The 19,633-nt window shown below is 41.2% G+C and overlaps 1 protein-coding gene across 1 annotated transcript in view; it reads right to left on the bottom strand.

Annotated features, from left to right (window-relative positions):
• Positions 1-13,264: 13,264 nt before the first annotated feature.
• The window catches only part of SHOC2 (SHOC2 leucine rich repeat scaffold protein), a 35,018-nt gene continuing 28,649 nt past the window's right edge, over positions 13,265-19,633 (bottom strand). Inside the window, exons 5-8 of the mRNA XM_057380606.1 lie at positions 18,662-18,784; positions 16,474-16,611; positions 15,869-15,986; positions 13,265-14,021 (exon numbers count right to left, since the gene is read on the bottom strand). Of these exons, the coding sequence (XP_057236589.1) occupies positions 13,813-14,021; positions 15,869-15,986; positions 16,474-16,611; positions 18,662-18,784 (588 nt within the window). The 3' untranslated portion in view covers positions 13,265-13,812. The remainder of the gene's footprint in view (positions 14,022-15,868; positions 15,987-16,473; positions 16,612-18,661; positions 18,785-19,633) is intronic.

Raw genomic sequence — 19,633 nt, 5'->3', positions numbered from 1 at the left:
GTGATTTGAATAAATCAGTAGGAAATGGATAGCTGCAGCAGTGGTCTGTGCTTGCACCTAATCCCCTTGTGAGCAGGGATACTGCTGCAGTATCAGATGTTCAGAGGGGAAGGAAAGGAGACACACTGAATATTACCTACAGTGGCAGTTCTTCACTCCCCCACCTGCAGACAGCTGGCTCAAAACAGCACAAGATGGACCCTATGTGACCACCTGCTCCTCAGGTGGTGTTTTTTGCAAACAATTTGAAAGCTCTGCTCGCCTTCCTCTGCCTTTCAGGTTGCCTGCCCTGTTCTGCAGGATTTTAACTACCAGATTTGATTGCACAGCCCTAAACCAACAGCCAAGAGAAACATTTCCACGCTGCAGATTATAGCCTGGCAGAGTCGGGGTGAGGCTGACATGGGGACTGTGCTCATGCAAGCCTCTGGTTTATTTATTCAGTATTTTCCCTCTTGCTTCTGCCTGGTGTCACGGTGGCCTCTGGAACATAAAAGACTTGTTTGAGCACTGCAGAAGGAGTGATGCACAAGAAACCTCCCAGGCTGCCTGCGTGCTACTGGCCTTGTGCCCCTCAGGCACTTCAGTGCCTGTGGGAGAAGGGAGAGCGAAATGTGCATTTTCTCTCTGCAGCACCCACAAATACACACACACACACACACACACAAGGTGAGTGTGTTTTTATGCAGTGCTGCTTTCTTTATTCTGCTCCCTGTCTGGGAATTCTCCCTCCTCTCTGCAGCCTGCAAGGTGGCCAGAATGAAACACCAGGGATCCATCCCTCAGTGCTGGGGAGCAGCTCCATTCCCCTCCCAGGCATCCCAGCGTGCCAGCTCACAAGATAGATCCCACTGAGATTAGCCAATAACAGTAAAAAATAAACAAAACCATCTATGGACCAYTCCTAATACACTACAGGGACCTTCTGTACTGCTCACTGTCAGTCCCTCGCTCAGGGGACTGACTCACTGCCTCTCACAAACCCCTTTACCACGCTACAGGGGTTTTTTTCCATACCTATAGTACCACAAAGCCAAAACACAGTCAAAACTCACCCAAATCCTTCCAGCCCTGGCCACAGCTAGGGTGGGTGATACTCCCCAACCTCTGGCCCCACTCCCAACCCAGAGGCTGCCCACACACACACTGGCTCCTGTGGGCACTCCCTGAACTGCTCCAGTGCAAAGGCTGCCCTCAGCAGCAATGAGCAGCAGGAAATAACCAAGCCAGAAGCACTGGCACACCCCTGGAACCCGGGCAAGCAGGTCAGGGCTCCAGCCAGCCACCAACGGAATGGCTCTCCAAGGCTGCATGTCAACATGCTGACCCGAGAGGTGGTAGATGCCCCGTTCCCAAAAGTGTTCATGGTCAGGTTGGATGGGGCTCTGAGCACCCTTGATCGAGTTGAAGATGTCTCTGCTCATTGCAGGGGAGTTGGATTGGACRAGATGACTTTTAAAAGTGCCTTCCAACCCAAACCATTCTATGAAAAGCAGGCCATCCTGGGTATGCAGAGTAGCACCCAGGCCAGTATCCAGAGAGCAGAAAGGTTGGGCACCCTACARCCTTCCTTAAACAAAACCAAGCTCAAGAAGTTACCCTTCATGAGCAGAGTTAGCCTATGTTTAAGACAAAATTGAGACCACATCCCTTCAAAGCATTTAATTTCCCATCTGGAAGACGCTGGTATTCAGTTACTCATCAGAGGTGTAACTCATTCCTTCAAGTTCCACTCCCCAGTGCCCAAATGTGTGTTCCTGCCCTYTCTCTCCCTGTTCTTCCCCATCCCCATCACTACCTCTGGGCCAGAGCTACCATCAGCAGCATCCATTGAGTCCCTCTTGCGAAGGCAGGAGTGCCCCAGGTGARCTGTAACTCTCTGCTCCATCGCCCATCCCCAGCAAACTCCTCCAGCACAACCGGAGCGAAGCTCCCAGTGAAGCAAACAGCTCTGAAAAGGGAGGGCACGACAGACAGCAGCCACACAGAGATTGCAGCTCCCAGCGAAGCAAACAGCTCTGAAAAGAGAGGGCACGACAGACAGCAGCCACACAGCGATTGCAGCTCCCAGCTGCCACGGTGTGGGTCTCACAGCACGTTTGATCATCATGGGAAAGGGGAAGCAGATCATAAGCTTCTTCAAAAGCCAGAGCAAAGCTGCTGCAGCAGGAGACAGCTTTCTGTACACCCTGCAAAAGGCAGGTTTGCAGCCGTGTCTGACATAGTTTGCCATGTCTACATCAGTGCAGGGTGGCAGCACTGGAGTTAAACAGATCAAAGAGTCAGGGTGGCAGCGGCAGTTCTTGAAAGCTGAGCTGTATAAATGTCCAGGGAATAATTGCCTGAAATTGCCGGGTTCCCAGAAAGCAGAGCACGTCAGCGTGGTTTTACAGGGAGGGAAACTGCCAGGGAACACAGCGAGACTCCCTCCCCGTGTTTTCCCTTGCTCCTTATTTCACCATCTAGTGGCGAAAGCAAACAACACCGAGGAGCCATCCACGAACTGCAGCGGCTCTGGAAGGAGAATCCGCTCTGCAGCAACTCCTCCTGCTGAGATCCACAGCTGCCTCCGCTGGGGAAGCAGAGCAGGACGCAGAGCCCTGCAAGCTCTAAATCATGGCCCTGTACAAACACTCCTCTGCACAGGCTGGCTCCCCTCCCAGATGGATCACCCTGCCCACCCSGTACTGCTGTGTCCCTGCTGTCCCCAGCCCACCTGTAGCCCACAGGCTCCTGCATTTTCTCCCCCAACCACCAGTGGCTTCCCCCTCCCCAGTTCCTGTCCCAGCYTCTCCTCAGAATGGCCTCAGCTCCCAAGGGGACAGTAAGCACGGACAGCAGGGCAAACCCAGCAATCAAACTTCGTACAGGCTGAGCCAAGTTCCCAGGAAAAGATGTCATGGTGAGCAGAGTCCTGCCAAGTTRAGACTTTTCCTTCCCCACCTCAGCTGAACTATTAACCAAGGCTGCAGTGAGCAGAGGAAAAAGGGTGCTGGAAAAGGACACATACCTCCAAGGAAAAACCCTCACTGTGGACTCAGCCGAGTGCTATGAGTGCCTGGGGTGCCAAGGAGACCTTGTCTTCATCAGCTTTCCAGAGCTGCTTCCTCCCTCTGCTGCCCCTTTGCCACCGGGCGATGCTGAATGGGAAAGTTCCACCAAGGCCAGGCATCCTTCCCACATCCCAGCCACAATCCACCCCTTGGACAGGGCAGGAATGCTGCACACGGATCTGCTCCGTGTGAGGGGAGGAGAAGGGACCTGACCCTGCAGAGGGATTACCCAGAATGGGAGCTCACAGCAGGTTCAGCCCCACAGCAGGGCAGGCACTGCCCCACACTGAGCTCTGGCTGGTGCATGGTCCAACACCTTCCTGACCTGTGTGGTGATAGCCACACAAACAATCATCATCTGGTGGGCACAGGACAGAGGGTTCTTCTCTCCAGGGTTTCCATCCTCAYAGTGGTTTGCAGATTCTGCATCCATCATCGTTACTGTGCTCATTCCCACACTGCCTGGAAGACAATTATCCATCCCTATTGCACGGGGATATTGCAGATTGCAAGGCACAGGAATATTGCACAGGGATATTACAGACAGCAAGTACAACTTGTTTTTTTCCCTGAGAGGCTCAAATAAAGTTTAAACACCAGCTTTTGATGTATCTGCTTATTCAGCACTGTCAGTTGCTTTTCAGCAATACAAACAGGCTCTCTCCCCAGGAAACATTTATTCTATCTGGGAATCAAGGGTGGTAATGTGTAATGAGGRCAAAGCACTTAGAGAAGGCAGGCTGAGTGAAGCGCTATATCTCCACTTGCGCTTTTTCAACTCAAATTTTCCTTTTCCCTGGAAGCATCCTAGGTACCAAGGGAAATTCCTGCCATACAAAATTCAAGAGCAAAATAATCCATGCCATTCCCTGAAGTGTCAGAGAAAACCGAGCACATGTCAACAAGCATTAATCTCTGCTGCTACAAACTCTTCCTTTTTTTTTCCCCTGAGAAGTAATTTTCAACCTTGAGCAGAGTAACAGCAAAGAATTCTTCTGCCACAGCTTTGTCTTTGCACTCTGATGAAGGATACAGCAGCTCAGTGCTCCCATCARCATAGAATACCATCCCTATTTTCACAAGGCTTGATGTTTTTAACACCCTGTGCCACTCCAGGAACAACTGATGGGAGCCATGGCTGAGGGAAGGGAAAGGAGGAATCTCTGCTGTTTCACACACATTCTGCKGTTCAGCTTCTCAGAGCCAGTGAAACGCAAGGGCAGGAGCGAGAGGGAAAGCAATCCATGAGAAAACACTGGAGCTCCCCTACAGACAGGGAGCTCTGAACCCATCCTGAACTCTTTCTTTCCAGTGGTTGAAGCCAAGCCCTTTGCTGGGCAACAACCACAAAGTGGAAATTGCCACACAGCATCCAAGCACTTCCAGAGGCGTAGGCCCAGTGCAATCAGACACGCACAGAAAAACAGCACAACTGAAACCTCAACACCCTTTCATTCTAGCTAGGATAAAAATATCCCCCAAATCTTCAGAAAGGCAGCTCACTGCTACTGCAACTGGCTTTAACTGACAGCACCTCAAACAGTTCTGTTGAGGAGCCCTTCTGATCCACCACCCAYCCACCACCAGGCTCACATCATTCCCAGGAGGGTTCCACTGTCCCTCAGCACTGGGACACCTTGCCAGGAGAGCAAAATCCTCTGGAGCTGAAGTCACTGAAGATCACCATTGATTACTCACTACAATCCAATTTCAGTCTTTCTTAGGCAGAGCAAAACACAAGAGTGGTAAAAAGCAATCATGGCAACTTTAACAAGTRTCTTGAAAAAATGTAAATTTTTAAACATTTCTGGGGAATTACATGTCTGTATTAAATGAGAATGTCATTTTCTTATTACTACTTCACTAACAATTTAACTGTGGGAGCATGTGGGTTTTCCTAAAGCAGAAGTGATGAATATTATTAAGCATTACACATATTTCAGAACTCTTTACMGGACTGTTAAGCATTTTGTGTCACTACAAAAATTAAACCATTCATCCTTATTCCTAAATGGCTTGGAACACAGATTGGCTACAGAATTGTCATTTAATCAAAATTCATTCCTTTCCGAATCTTGACATGTACCCCAAGCCAATTCTCTTATCTGGCAAGTACTCAGACATCAATCCCTTTACAGGGACTCTGAGGCACGATATAAAAACCTGGCTGTGTCCAAGGAGCCAACAGAGAAGCTGTACAGCAATGCACAGCTGTGCCATGTGCAGCTGATCCATCTTTTTTATTTTCCTCTCCCAGCCATCTGTTCCCAAATCCTGTTTTTTTCTCTTGGTGTTTCCATTCTGCRACAGAACTGGAGAAAAGGGGCTCATAACCAATACAAAGCAAGTTTGGAACAAGTGGCTGCACCAACAGGTACATGGGGCAGAGGCCACTGGTCCTACATCACCTTTTTGCTCTCTCTGCCCTCCTCCATTTCCTTCWGCTCAGTACAGCGAGGGAGGCACCRGGGTGAGACAMCTGGCTGCTGGCAAAAGAGGGRAATSTGCAGTAGGAGASATGGCAGGTAAGAGCACAACTGGAGAGGCTGAGATCAGATAGGATTGAAGAGATCCCAGGGGAAAAGAAGCACTGCTAGAGAAGCCTCTCCTCCTCTTTGGGGGGTTCTGCTACTTCCAGATATGGTTCTGTCTAAAGTGACATCAACCCTCCCCAACTTCCAAAAMCCTTCTTCAGAAAAAGCAGTGGCCTGGCCTCAGSACCATCCATCTGGTGGAGCCACAGGCCCAAGAATCTTGGCTGTGCTGTCCTGCCTGCCAGGCTGTCCTGGAGCTGCAGCTTGGGCTACCAACAGCATCAATCAGGAGATGCTGGCCCCAGGGTATCACCCACTCTCCACTTGGCTCAATTTACTTTTAGGGTTTTGCCTCCAGTGCCTTTCACTTTTTCCAGGCAAACCTCTGACTCCCTGGTGCTGCCGGGATCTCTCCTAGTCCCCCACATCACAACCACATGGCACCATCTGATGCGGCTTTTTGGGCRGCTGGAAATGCCTGGCAGGCCTAAAAGGAAGTGCTTGACATGGAGATGATTAAAAAGCCTGAAATCAGAGCTGCTTTGCTGACCAGCAGCTCCATACCTAGTTGAAGTTCTTACCCACTGCTGCTCTGGCAAGGAYAGATAATTCTAAGTTAGTTATAACTTCCCACTCAGTTAACAGTAGTYGGCAAGGACCAAAAAAGGCTGAAGGGCATCCAGAAACCTTGGGTCAGATGGAGAGAAGAGTTTTACTGCACTGTCCTTACCACAGCTGTTTTCAAACAACATCTTGAAATTTTCAAGGAAAAAATGTATTTCATTAAAACTGACCACATGAAGTTTGGAAATCACTTCAGGCAGCACAGCTGTAATAATGCAGGGCAAAATGCAAACCAGCTACTACTAGGTCAARCAAAGCCAAGTACCAAACTACAGCAAATTAAGAATTCATTATGAGTCTTAACGAAGAAATACTTTACTAATAGAAAGGAAAATGAGGGTGTTGTGGAAAGAGCTTTTAAAAGGGAACACTTGTGTGCAATTTTGCAGATAGCATCTTACTCAGAGGCAGTGGGGTAGATTGATCTCTAAAGACTCTTAAAAGGTTTGCAGTGGAAAAAAATAGTTGCAAGGCACACAGTCAGATCATTAACTGTGCAGCCCAGGCTGCCAGCTGCTCACTCAAAACTCCAGATGGCTCCTCCTCTAAAACATCATCATTTGATCTTGGTAATCGAATTATCTCCCACTCTCACAATCCAAAGTGAGGCAAGGGCTRAACGAAGAGATGATGTATTTTATTTGACTGAGATGGATTGTGGAAACAAAACAAATTAGCCTTCAAGGCACTCAGTTTCTTCTAGCTGTATCAAAGCTAACCATCTCCAGCCCTTTAACACCTTTTTTCTACCATCACAAACAGCTCACAGCACCAGCTATGCTCTRTAGAGCTGCCCAGAGTTGAGATTTCATGCAGCATTTGTACACTAAACACAGAGTGGGCATCTCAAATGCTCAACTCCCAGCAGTGGGAAGCAGGACCTGTCACTGGAGAGCAGCTCTGGGACACTGGGTATCCTGAAGCACTTGGGCTGGATTAATCACACAAACATGTCATCTGTTTGTCTCACCAGAGACACACAAGACACCGTCTGCATATTTCTGAGGCCTTTAGTACAGCCCTAAGGACATGGGGTGGCAGAAACAAGACACATTCTTCACTTTTCACTCAATTAGAGCCAAATCGTGTGGTGGTTCTGAGGCCAGGTTTATCTGGGGATGCTCAATTCAACAATTTGAATGGAAAGTGGTCACAACCAACAAGTTCCCCCCAGCCCAGGGGGCTGCCAGGCTTTGGCTGACACCAGCTGCTGGCAGGATGATCCCAGGATCTGGGAAAATTCCTTTTCTCTCTTTTTTAACTATGGGAATTTCTTATGTARCTTTCTACAAAGACTTCAAGAAGGAAAATAAAAACCAACCAGTGCAGTCTCCAACTTCTCTTCCAAAAAAAACCCAGTAATACCAGAAATTTCCCAGTATTTTCAGAAAATGTTGGGCTTTGACAGTTAAAAAAGGTCAGCTGAATTATGCAAAAATCACATCTTCCAAAACAATAAACTTACTAGCATGAAAAGAATATTTTAAATCTTGGCATTACTTAAATCAGCACACTGTGGAAAATTTAATATTAATTCTGTTTTTTTATACCTAGTTGCAAGAGATGAAGGAAAATAGTTATAGCTAATCAGAGGAAAYAATTAATGATTGCAGAGGGTGGCCTGCATCTGAAGTATAAATCTCAATCTGATCCTTGCCTAGTGGAATTACTCCCCACCAGAGCTTAGTACTAAACTTTATCACCCACTCAATTTTCGTAACAGAGCCATACTTTTGTTTCACAAAGTAGAAGTACACAAAGAACAAAAGACATTGCTAAAGGCCATGAACTAGGAAAAAGACTCAAGAGCTGGGACTAGAAAACCACAGAGAAAAGCAGCAAGAATTATCAGAGAATGGAAGAGGTTTAGTTTGAAGAGAAGCTAAAAAACTAGAACTCCATGACAGGGAGGAAAAAATGCTGCCATTTATGAAAAAAAAAACCTCAAAACCTTCAAGACTGGTAAAAAGCAGATGAACAGGAAAAAGACTGTTCATAAAATTCTCAGAATACAAGAACTAGGAGTCACCAAATATAATAAGGTAGTGTGGGTCAAAACAAACAAAAGGAAGTACTTCTTCACCCAGCATGTAATTCTATTGTAGAATTGTTAAGACACAGGATGTTGCAGAGGCCAGAAATACGAAGAGATTTAAAATTTTATAAAAGGAAAAATAAAGCTGCTTCTGTAAATTTGCCTGATCTATCAAGGCTACTAAATGCAGTGATGCAGATCCTGTTCCCTCCTTGCAAACCCTTCAAACTGCAGTTGGTGAGGTCTGGAGCAGCACAGGAACTGCACACCCCTGTTCTGCACATCTGCCACAGCCCTGGCAGGCAGGGGTGGATGGWGGTGGTCCAACATCACAGCAGGGGACAGCCACCCTTGTGAGGAGACTGGTTTRTTTTCAGATTGTTGGATCTCTTACAGTAACAGGGACTGACTCAACTCAAAGATGGAGATTTCGCTGTTTTGRTCAGACCCTCCTGATTTGGATCAGCAGAGACCTGATGAAATGAGAAAAGCACTCATCATTGCACAAGTGACTGCTGCACACTATGAGAGCCGGTTCCAGCTTTTTTAAGTGACCAGCTACTGTCCTCCTCCTCTTCCTCGTGTCCAAACTTCTGAGAACTTTCTATTCTGACTTTGAAGGATACTGGATTTTCGTTTATTTGTATACAGGGTACCATATAAGCACAAATTTCTTGAAGCAGTCTATTGCAATGAGCCTCACAGCGCTGAAAGACATTAGTTTAATCCGTGCCATGGCAGCTTGGCAATACCATCTTTTATTAAACCTGAAGATTAAATGCTGGTGTTTGTCTTTTAAGCATCAYAATTCTACACCTACTTTAATTTTGTTGCTCTTGACATGCACYAAAATCCAAGATTTATTTTCCCTTTCAGAGAGAAAGCTGTGGGGTTTTTTTTGCCACATGCCCTACTAAACCGTAACAAGATAAGTACAAAAGTTTTTACCAACATTTGCTTTATAGAAGGTGTCCAATCTGCATTAGTCTGAGTAAAGCAGTTACTATCATCCAACTTTTGAAGTCTCCTGTAATTGCTCTACACAAAAGTCTGTATTTTGAGAACTTTTGAAGAGTGGCAAGTATATGAGAAAGCAATTCTTAATAATTTGAGGTGCTGCAAAAGTAGACTTATATCCAGGTTAATGTCAGACTACAAATACTAGAAAACTTTCAAAAGACTCAGTGGCAGCTTATTTACAAATATACTATTTATAATGAATGCATTGATACAGAATGACTCTTATAAAAAAGCAAGGCAATCTTTTATATAGACATAACAATCAACATTACAATAATTCAGATTAAAAGTACATTTTTGTAGACTGTTTACACTCTCACTTAGCTTTTAACCACAAAATTAGTGTGGTCTGATATTTTTCCACAGCAAAGGTCCTGTGCAGTCCTGGTTAAGATCTAAATCAGAATAATAAACATAATTTTTTGATATTTGCTAATGTAAAAACAAAACCCATTCGTAGATCCTGYAATTTGTTTGTAATCGTCCTTACTRTGCCTTGAAGTTTTTGTTGTGCAAATTACTGCCAACTGCACATTTAAGCCATTCTGGCATGTCCATTTGAGGTGTGACACTGACAGGAAAATTCCTAGTTGCATCCAGATATGAAAAATCTCCTGATATTAATTTGTGCTGATTCAGAAGTTTAATTTATTTTTGGTTTAAAAAAAAAAAAAAAGAGGGAGGAAAAATAACCTCTTAAAAGTTTTCTAATTGTTAAATAAAAGGTATTTCTCAAAATCTGAGGATTGAAGATGACACTTGAATTCTAGGTGCAACAATGGGTTTAAGCACTAACCAGAGAGACAATCTAAGTGTTAATTGTCTAAATCATGTACATGACCAAACACAATCTTCAAGAAGTCTAAATATGCACRTTCCTAAAAATCCTAAATCAAAGACAGGCACTGAAGCAAATATTCTACAAYATGAATCTCTTTCTAAAAAGGGTGCATGAAGGTCAGCATTTCCATTGGCATCTGCCAAACTGAAAAMTCCCAATTATACAGCTGTGTGACCCAACTTCAACAGCAGCATTTCCACTGCATTTATACCAGACTATTTTGGTGACAAATTTAAATATGGGACAGCAAGAGACAACTTTAATGGGTTTATGCTAAAACATTTTTGCAAAGAATTCTCGAACAACTTCCTATTTAGTAAATTAAAATGCAATGTGTGATCAACACAAGCCACAACAGCAGTTGTTCCTTCATTGCTTAGCAAATCTCTGATCTGCTTTATACCTTACCAGACTTCCAAAATACTACATAGTCTATAGTAATTTAGCTTGTTAAATCAAGGCATGATTCAGGATGGTGTCTTTATGGGGTTTCTGTATGTATGTACATAGGCACAGACACATACAAAAYTGATATTTTGGCTATGGACAAGCAATCAAGGTCATGATTTTCACCCAAAGTAAAGATTGTCWCATTTTTTCAATAACTGTTCTAAATTATTTGCTCAGAATAGCAAGGAGGATAAATATTTAATACAAGTATCTGGGAACCACTTATTTTCAAAAATGCTATAAATAATTAATTTCTCCACCTTGTCTACGCTGTCATACCTGTATAGATACACAAATACATTTTTGTATTTATGTATACATACAGTTGTCAGAATGAAGTTATTTCCATTCATACTTTAACTGACTAGGGCAAATGAAATTGTTAAACATCTATCAGCAAGTGYGTGTGTTCAACTGCATGTTACCAGGCAATAATACCATTTAGAAACTATACCAGTTAACAATCCAGCATCCTGGGAAATGTAAAAGTCTGTTATTTCAGGAGGTAASACTGTTTTGAATTATCAAAATGGCTGGATTTATATAGATCTAAGTACAGATCTGGATACAAATCCATGTATGCACTTATATGGATTTATATGCATGTATTACCAATCTGTGTCAGATACTTAATACTTAAAGTTTGTCATTTTAAAGACCTTTTCAAATTCTTCTGACTTGATTTCTCCTGTACCAGAACTTCTCTCACACTGCTCTTATTCAAATCTCCCTTGAGACACTGAAAAAATAAGCATTCACCTCAAAGTGTATAAAATTAAACTCCTAAAACAGGGCTCAGGATTATCTGGCATTGCAACAACCATACTAGTACAAAGATAGTTTGAAAAAAATATCCTGTTTTTAATATAGTAATGAATTAAAACATTGTTTTATTTATTCCTATAAGTGTACTGAAAAGAATAGCTTGTTTTTGAGAGAGTGTAACGAGCACTATTTTGGTCGCYGACTTCTCCACAGGAATTTATGTGAGAGGGTCAGCTCCAATCATACAGTCATTAACCATGTACCTTAACAAGGTGAATAATCGACATATTTACAAACTAAACAAATTCAATCCCTTGAATTCTTATAAAAACGGGATTGAGGAGCAGACAGGGAATGAGACCAAGACATTTGGAAACACAAGGGGTCGCCACTTTTGCTTTAAGGAATCATATTAATCAAACCTGTYTCCCCCCTAGTGACCTGAGGGCACAGACACGGACTTTGCAGTATATTCAGAACTTAGATTACAGTCTTGATACTAAGCATTTCAGCATCTTCATATTTTAACACCTTAGCGCTGAGAAAGATTAACTCAGGCAGAACTGTAAGGAACTAGCCTTTTATAAACTGAAGTCTAAACTGAAAAGCTACAGTAGATGTAAAAAAAAAAAAAACGGGGCAAGGGGGACGGGGACAGAGACAGAGTGTGTGAGAAAGAATAGAACATTACTTAGTAAAATCCAGTGACATCTACAATAGTTTTACAGCATGTTTAAGCCCTCTAAGGTTTTATATCTCCACCTGCCTTCCATTTAAAACTTACTCCTTATTAATGAAAAGACATACAACAAAACAAAATGCAAACAGATCAAGGAAATACGTCTAAATAAGCATGCCTGAAAGCCAGAAATAATATTCCCAAACTTCTGCATGTGAAACAGATTTCCCATGGCATCCATTGATTTGATTTTGTGCAAAAGGTACAGTCCTTTAAGTCACACTAGCTCAGCAGCAATTCCAATGATGATAAACTGAACAACTCTTGGGTAACCATGAAATGTGACTGCCTCGAGTTTTTACCCTCCTGAAAAAGGACAACTGGCCCTAYAAGTGCAGCAATAGTGTAAATCTCCCTGAAGCATCTTCTGCCTTCTAAACAGCCAAGAAAKTAATGATAAAACTGAATGTCCACCACTTACAGTGTTTCTCTTGAGCTACCAACATCTCTGCACAAATGAAAAAGGTGCCTCTTTTTTAATAGATCGGTTTAATACTGAAACAGATAGGATGAAGTTAAAAAAGAATAATCAAGATACTGAACTGAATATTTTGAAGCAAGTGCCCCAGCTGTGGGGAAAAGTGCATTTAGTTCAGCAGCAAAACAGCACAGTGTGAAGATATTGTGCTTGGACACAGAAGTTCCGTAATGGAAGGAGGTACAAGGCAAGTCAAGATATAAAACCATAGTACATTGTTAACCAACCTTAAAACTTACATATATTGCAGTGTTTAAAAGTAAGACACATTCATTTATTGTACAAGGTCTATAAGGAATCCTTAAAATTGCCTGTTGTMGTTTATGACTCAACATTGTAATAAAAATGTACATATATATTATTTCCTTGTCACTTAACTGTACTGTTAGACCTCATGGACTTGTTACTTCACACAATGAAACCGCTCTTCACTGAGGATACTCCACAATTTTACCAATCTGAAAAGGTTTACTTGTGCTAGAAAAGACCAACCGCAAAAGGCTCAGTTCAGATATGTTATGCCTGCAACTGATAACTCAGAGAAGCAAGACTTAAAGGAATTCAAGCTTTTTTTTTTTTTCTTTTCTTTTTGTTTTGACTGCATCCTTTTCACCTGCCAGTTGTTCTGATGAGTATGTTTTTAGTATACAAACCGGTTGATAAAAATTCATCAGCAGAGGCATATAAACTCTAGATATGATTGATTAAAACAGAGCAAATCAGAATAAAACAAAATCCAGTGATTTACTCTGACTGTAAACAATATAAAAACACCATTTGCTTCAAATCTCAAAAATAAGTTAAAGAAAATCCCAACCTCAGGGCACATGACCCTTTCAGGTTTTGACACAAAAAAAARGGGGGGGGAGAAAAACAGAAAAGTTCATYATATAAAGGTTATACATTTATCTTAACTGAAAGTAAATCTAAGCAAAACTGGTTTTGTCCCTTAAATTTAAACTTTGAGTTCATTGGCAATTGCTTTAAATGAACTGGCATTTTCAGATTATTCAGACAATTTCCATCAAGTTCAGCAAAGAAAACTTAGACAAGCATTTTTACAGAATAAAAAAAAATCTAAATGGCTATGATTCCTCTATTAGCAGAAACACATAATGCAGTCTTAAATTTGCCTTTTTATATTATTTATATATTTATATATATATATAATATAATATAAACCACATATATTATATTATATATACATATACAGACAATTACAACATTAATGCAGTTTGTATTTTGTACAGTGTATTGGACAATTCGATGAGCATCAGACCATGGCACGATATGGTCCCTGCATTTTTAGGAACTGAATGATGAAGGAGGGTCCTCCTGCAACAATCTGAGGTGGAAGGTGGCTGAGCGGGCAGTTCTCAATACTCATTATTGACAGTTTGCTGCAAAGAGCCAGCTCAAAGGGAAGGCTGTGCAGATTGGGGTTGTCATTCAAATACAGTTCTTCCAGATTCTCCAGTGTACCTGGTTAAAATAAAATAATAATTAGCAGTATCTTTTTGATTTATGCAGTTTATAACTTTTAGACAGAGGCTCTGAGTCCACTTRAAGATTCCTTCCTATACTGAACCTTGAGTCAGTGACTTTCCAAGCCCAGCAAGTCCTGTTCACTGTTACCTATGCAAGTATCAATTTGCTTTAGTTTCTCTGTAGAAATACCCATTACTGCATCTCCTTTAGATAATAAATGAACTGCAAATATAGAGAATAAGAGAACTGAGAGGGACTTCACCATACCCATTCAAGAGCTATGCAAGTCCAGGCAACACTGAATAGCTACCTAGTCAAAGGGACCTAGAAAATTCTTATACCATACAGTATCTATTATCTCTTTTAAAATATCTCTGTCATACCTTTTATGTAATTAGAATCCATGTATTAAAGTAACAGTCATATGTCACAGGAAAAAAGTAGAAGAGTSTGACTTCTCTGCACAGCAGTGAATTTCATTAAATGGAACTAACAAGTGTGAAAWTTTTTTCCTGAATTCAGATTTTACAACTTGCCTCTACTACAGATATTGCAATACAGGTTAATCAGAAGCTGGAAAACACTAATTTCTTAAGACTTCCATTCCTCCTTTGAAAACCAAACCAAGAAGTCCTCTTCAAAATATTCCCTGTTTTCTAATCTTTTATACCACAAACATCTCCTATAACCTAAGARATTATTTAATCATTCACAAGAGAAGACAGTAGACACGACTAATGACATGAAAAAACAACCARAAAGAAAAGTAACAGAAGAAATAATAAGAAACAGTTGATAGCATGTTACAAGAAGCAGTCACATCTGACAAGAGTTAGCTGTTCTCTCATCTGTGAAAACAACCAGCTTTAATAACTAAACTGTGCTCCTACAACAGTATTTAAAATGTTCTTGCTGATTGTAATTCCACAGTTTGTTTTCACAGCATCCAAACTCTCTCCACTAGCTTCTGAACTAAATGGCAAAGCTCTGGATTAAACTTATTTTAGGCTTTTGTCACACTGAGGCACATACAAGATGAGCAGTGGTAATGRCCCCTCACCAAAGATGCTGTAGAGACAGACCACCCCTTCCCCATCTGCATATCACTGTTTCTGACAACATTTGGCTTGGTGTAGCTTGTCCCACCATTCTTTCCTCCATAATAAGCTCAAACTGTAAGATTTAAACTTAAGTGCTCAGAATCAAGCTCTGGATGAGTATCCTGGAGACCAATTACAGAAGAAACATGGGCTCTCAGTTTCAGATGCTCTGCCACCCACCTGTTCTGAATGTCTCAGGTAAAGAAAAAAAAAATCCTATTCCTTCCTTTTTATCTGTAGATTTCCTCTGCTTCCTTTTCTAATCTCATCAAGGTGAAAAACATTATAAGGGCCTATAAACGAAAGYGTGTGCAGAAGGACTACCAGGAGAATTATTTGCTTCATCTATCCACACCTTACAGAAGGTTTTTTTGCCTACACCATGGCATTAGTGTAGGATCAGTGCACTTCCTTCCYCTTTCCAAGAACAGATCTATGAAGTTGAATGATGCATAATACACAAATTGTGGGAGAGTTTGGAGACAAGGAATGTCACCATTACAAGCAGGTGTGTGTTCAGCTTTCTGGAGCAGAACTGAAAGAAAATAGTGCATCCTTTCCACTAGAGTTCAGCAAGAWAAAGATCACTCTAGTGCTGTTCCTGTGGCACATGCTTCACATCAAGCTGTGCATATTTAGAAGTTTCAAACTAATTTTGTGGCTTTTAGTGATGAGCAGAATAGATGCCTGTGATATGTGCTTTGCCCAGACACTGCATGAAACCAGGCAATGGGATCTTACCAATTTCCTCAGGAAGGTGTGTGAGAAGGTTCTCTCCRAGCCCAAGGTGCGTCAGATTGGTAAGGTGACCGATTCCTCTGGGAAGGGTGGTCAGCTGATTGTTAGTCAGAACCAATTTCTGAGGGAAAAACACATTTTAACAAATTAGCTTAATGATTTTTGCTTGGAATGGCAGGTAGGTGACAAGATGGGTAGCTGACAAATGAATGGGTTCTACTCTCCTGAGTTTCAACAAGAAAAATTTCAACCATTCAACAACATTTCAAACCCCTATTAAGCATCACTAAATTTAAAAATAAAAAAGTGCTTAATAAAATACATGCCTAAACATAGAAGATTTCATAAGCACAACTGAAATCATTCCTGGAGTGGTACTGCACTCATGGCACAACAGTTAAAACCTTCAAAAATTGTTTGTTCAGTATTGATTAATAAAGTTGGGGAACAATTAGTGGGGACTAGTTGTGGGTGAAGTTGCACAAGATTCTTAACTTTTGGTTGTGTCCAATCTCAAATAGTTTCCACTCATCCAACAAGCTGCAATTAAGTCAGCATGGTGTAAATAAARGACGTAAGATGTTTATCTCAACCAATTATTGTTTCACCTGCAGATCCTTGAGGTAAGCTATTTCATTTGGCAAGGATTCCAGTTTGTTTTCCTCTAGATCTAACTCTCGGAGTTTCCGCAGATTTCCAATTCCATGGGGAAGTTTCTTTAGGAGATTGTTTGACAAGATAAGAACCTCAAAAAAGAAACAACCAAACACACAGAATTTCAGYAACATAATAAGTAAATAACAGATTAAGATTCCAATTTTTTAATGTTTTCAAGTAATGAAGTCCAAGATTAGCCTACACTTACATTAAGGAACTAATTGAAATAAAGCAAAATGTCAGTGAGTTAACTTTTTTTTTAGTCTTTAATGATACAAATACATACATTTAGGATATACTTCTTTCAAATATTATTATACTATGTAATAACAAATGCAAAGCAGAAACAATAGACACCTTATTTCTTCAATTTACCAAAGAAAAACAGTTTCTTCCTGAATTTGCCTATCATTTTGTTATGCTTCCTTATAGCTATCTCAAAATCATGTTCTACATAATTTGCTGTGCTTGCCAAGCTCTCCTTAAAGAGCTTAGTACTTCCTCTTCTCCCCGTGTCCCTTAGGTTAGGAGCAGCAGCAAATAAACACACAGATGGGAGCACCTAAGCAGAACACTGCCTTTCCAAAATGTGCTGCCATCACACACCCACACCTACTACCGTGCTGTCCTCTTGTTTTTCTCCTCTTTTCTGAGTTGTAGTACCCCAGGTTCAAGAAGTGTATCCTTATTTGCAGGATCAGYTAACAGAGTCATTCATTATCCCATAGGCAAGTTAACAGGGGTTACACTAATATACCTTTTCCTCCAGAGGAGCCCTGCAGTWCTTAAAAGTAATCAAGCCTCATAAYAGCACAGTGAGGTAATTAATAACTGATTAAACAGTGCTATTATCTAGTTATTTAAGAAGGCACATTGAAACACGAGGATGTGAAAGTGCAGCCAGTGTGGACCCTCATGCCAGCCACACAACCTGCCAAGGCTGCAAGTGCTCGTCTTCTACCAATCCCAATTCTCACTGGCTTCATGTAATGTGAAAACACCACAGGCAGGAACAGAATAAAAACAAGGTGAGAATCAAAGTGAAGAAAAGTCAAAGGCTGAGGATTAACACAAGCAGCATTTCAGTGGCCTTTCTTTATGCACAGAGTGGTGAGAACAGTAATGTTCCAATTGCGTATCAAGAAACAAAGGCAGGAACAGACAACATCACCTACGTGCAATGCAGCTGACTTAGCACTGCTGTGGGAACCTTCACTTTTGTGTAAACACCGCCCAAACAGCTCTTTGTATTTGATTTTTTAATTACAGAGAAACACAGTGGTAACAGGTCTGCAGACCAAGCAGCTCTCCAGCTTCAGCAACCAACAGACCACCAGCAAACCCAGTTGTTAGAGGTTATTAATTTCCCAATCACATCAACCACAGCCTTAACTTAAAAGGGAACTGGGCTATTAAATAGCTATTACTCTGTCATATAATTTTTGCCCCACACTACAGGAATAATTAAACATTCACAACAGAAGTCACACTGGAAATTTGCAATTTCAAATATGCCATTTGTTACTGTCCTCTARCAGATTTTTCCCAGCAACTCACAGAGGTTACCAAGTCCCCTCAACTGCCCAAACAAGTAGCTTTATCTTTCTGTCCCTCCAAGGCATCAATTTGTCTCTGCTGATGGTACCCTGAGAAACAGGATGAGGGGACAGAGCAGGTTTAGTTCATGCTTTCAACCTACAAGTTCTTCCCCCTCAAAGGCTGAGAATTCCCACCTGTCTGCCTGCAACGTTCACAGATCTACAATCAAACCAGCCCTGGCTGTAGAACATTTCATTATGTTTTTCTGATCCCTGCTGTTTCCACACTGGTCTCCAGGAATTGAAGAGTTCAGCAACATTGCAATTACCACACTAAATCTCTGTTGAGAAAAATTTTCTTTCTATATGGCTAAAAATCTATCTGCACATAGTCATTTGTGCACGCTCATCAAGAGTCTAAAGAACAACGTACAAAAGCCATTGATGACAGCCACAAACAGATGCAAAAGCAGATTAAATAACACAGATACATGTATTTATTTGGCCTTGTTTGACCCAGAAGTAATATGACTTAAACCTGAAGTAGAGAATGCCTACGTTGCAGGTATTCACTCAGCTGTTAATTTATACTTCTTCTCACCTCAAGAGAAACAAGCCCAGACACATCCTCAGGGATTTTTGTGAGCTGGTTGGTAGCTAAGTTCAGTTCTACCATACTCGTCCAAGTCCCAAAGTCCAAGGGGAGAGACGTCAGCTGATTGTCCTGTGATTTAACACATCAAATATTTAGGGTCTGCCCTTGCAAGAAGCTAGCATGGCATCTGATAAACTAAACAAGCTTCTAACAGAAATAATAATAATAACAGAAATAATTTGGAACAATACAGTCAATAATGATATCAGAAGAATAAAATGTTGGTAATTGGCCAATTTTTTTTCAAATTTCAACATTAGTAGTACCAACTTAGAGCAACAGCAYCGACTCTGTGTTACTAATATGAAGTGGAAAAATTAGAAGTAYATAATTCTCAAGATCTCACACAGTGGTTAAAGTATTTTTGTAACATTTTTTGCTGAATATGATGGATGGTGGATTAAAAAATAAGAAGAGAAAATTGACCATGACTTAAAAAGGTGCTATCAGCAAATGTTTGAATCCTCAAAATATATGGAGTTTCAAAAAATCCAAACAAACCAATCAAATGAATAAACACCAGCAGTAAAACRACCCACCAGAACCCACATACTAAACCCCAATGAAAAACAAAAWAAATAAACAAACTCACAACCAAAAAAAAGCACCAAACAATCCCCACTTACTTTAATGGCCCAGAGTAAAAGCATCTGAAATTACTCTGAACATCTTACCCCTCAAAATGTTGCTAAAATATTTGATCTAGACCAGACACCACAAAATCTTTCAAAAAGTGGTAATATAAAGTTCTGGTAAACAGAATAGTTTGTAACTGTAAAAAGTTACAAATGGATATGTGATAAAAAGTGGACTTAATGCAAATTATGGATTCATTTGTGTCAACCTATATTCTAAAACAGAAACTGAGCTTAGCGACTGCTCAASCATTACTTCAAATAAATATCTTTAGAAAAATAT

This window comes from Malurus melanocephalus, unplaced genomic scaffold (assembly GCF_030028575.1).
Source record: "Malurus melanocephalus ecotype Western Australia unplaced genomic scaffold, MMel_1.1 scaffold_463, whole genome shotgun sequence".
Lineage (NCBI taxonomy): Eukaryota > Metazoa > Chordata > Aves > Passeriformes > Maluridae > Malurus > Malurus melanocephalus.
This window is presented reverse-complemented; position numbering and strand designations above follow the sequence as displayed.